The 402-nt window shown below is 69.2% G+C and overlaps 2 protein-coding genes across 2 annotated transcripts in view; both read right to left on the minus strand.

Annotated features, from left to right (window-relative positions):
* Positions 1-402, minus strand: part of CRIP2 (cysteine rich protein 2) — a 27,455-nt gene that overhangs the window by 24,911 nt on the left and 2,142 nt on the right. The window contains exon 3 of the mRNA XM_006754011.2: positions 8-142. Within this exon, the coding sequence (XP_006754074.2) occupies positions 8-142 (135 nt within the window). The remainder of the gene's footprint in view (positions 1-7; positions 143-402) is intronic.
* Positions 1-402, minus strand: part of MTA1 (metastasis associated 1) — a gene marked incomplete at its 5' end in the record, with an annotated part of 29,298 nt that overhangs the window by 12,700 nt on the left and 16,196 nt on the right. The gene's annotated exons all lie outside the window — the stretch shown is intronic.

Genomic DNA, 402 nt, shown 5'->3' on the forward strand with positions numbered 1-402 from the left:
CGGTGGCCATGTAGAACACGTCGTCAGGGGCGTCGATCCAGTTCATCCGCCGCCGCTTCACGGGGGGCAGGGAGCCCCCCCGGATGAGGCGCACTTTGGTGGGGTATGACTTCCCGTTGAGCAGGAGGTTCCGGCTTGGTCCCTGGGCAAGGGGAGGTGTGAGGGGTGCCCCTGGGCCTCCACCCTGCACCCCCTGCCTGCCCTCCATGGGTCCCACTGGACCTCCTCCCCAAGCCCAGGGCCGTGTGCACACGTGTGCCCTCCTCTTACCATGTGCCTGGTCTGTCCGTGGTTCGTCAGGCCTGACAAGAGGGGGACAGAACGTGAGGCACGTGGCGCACTCACACCTGGGCACCCCGGCCGGCCTGGGGAGAGGCCACCAGGCCCCCCCCCACGGCCCAC

Source organism: Myotis davidii, unplaced genomic scaffold, assembly GCF_000327345.1.
Source record: "Myotis davidii unplaced genomic scaffold, ASM32734v1 scaffold472, whole genome shotgun sequence".
Classification (NCBI taxonomy): Eukaryota; Metazoa; Chordata; class Mammalia; order Chiroptera; family Vespertilionidae; genus Myotis; species Myotis davidii.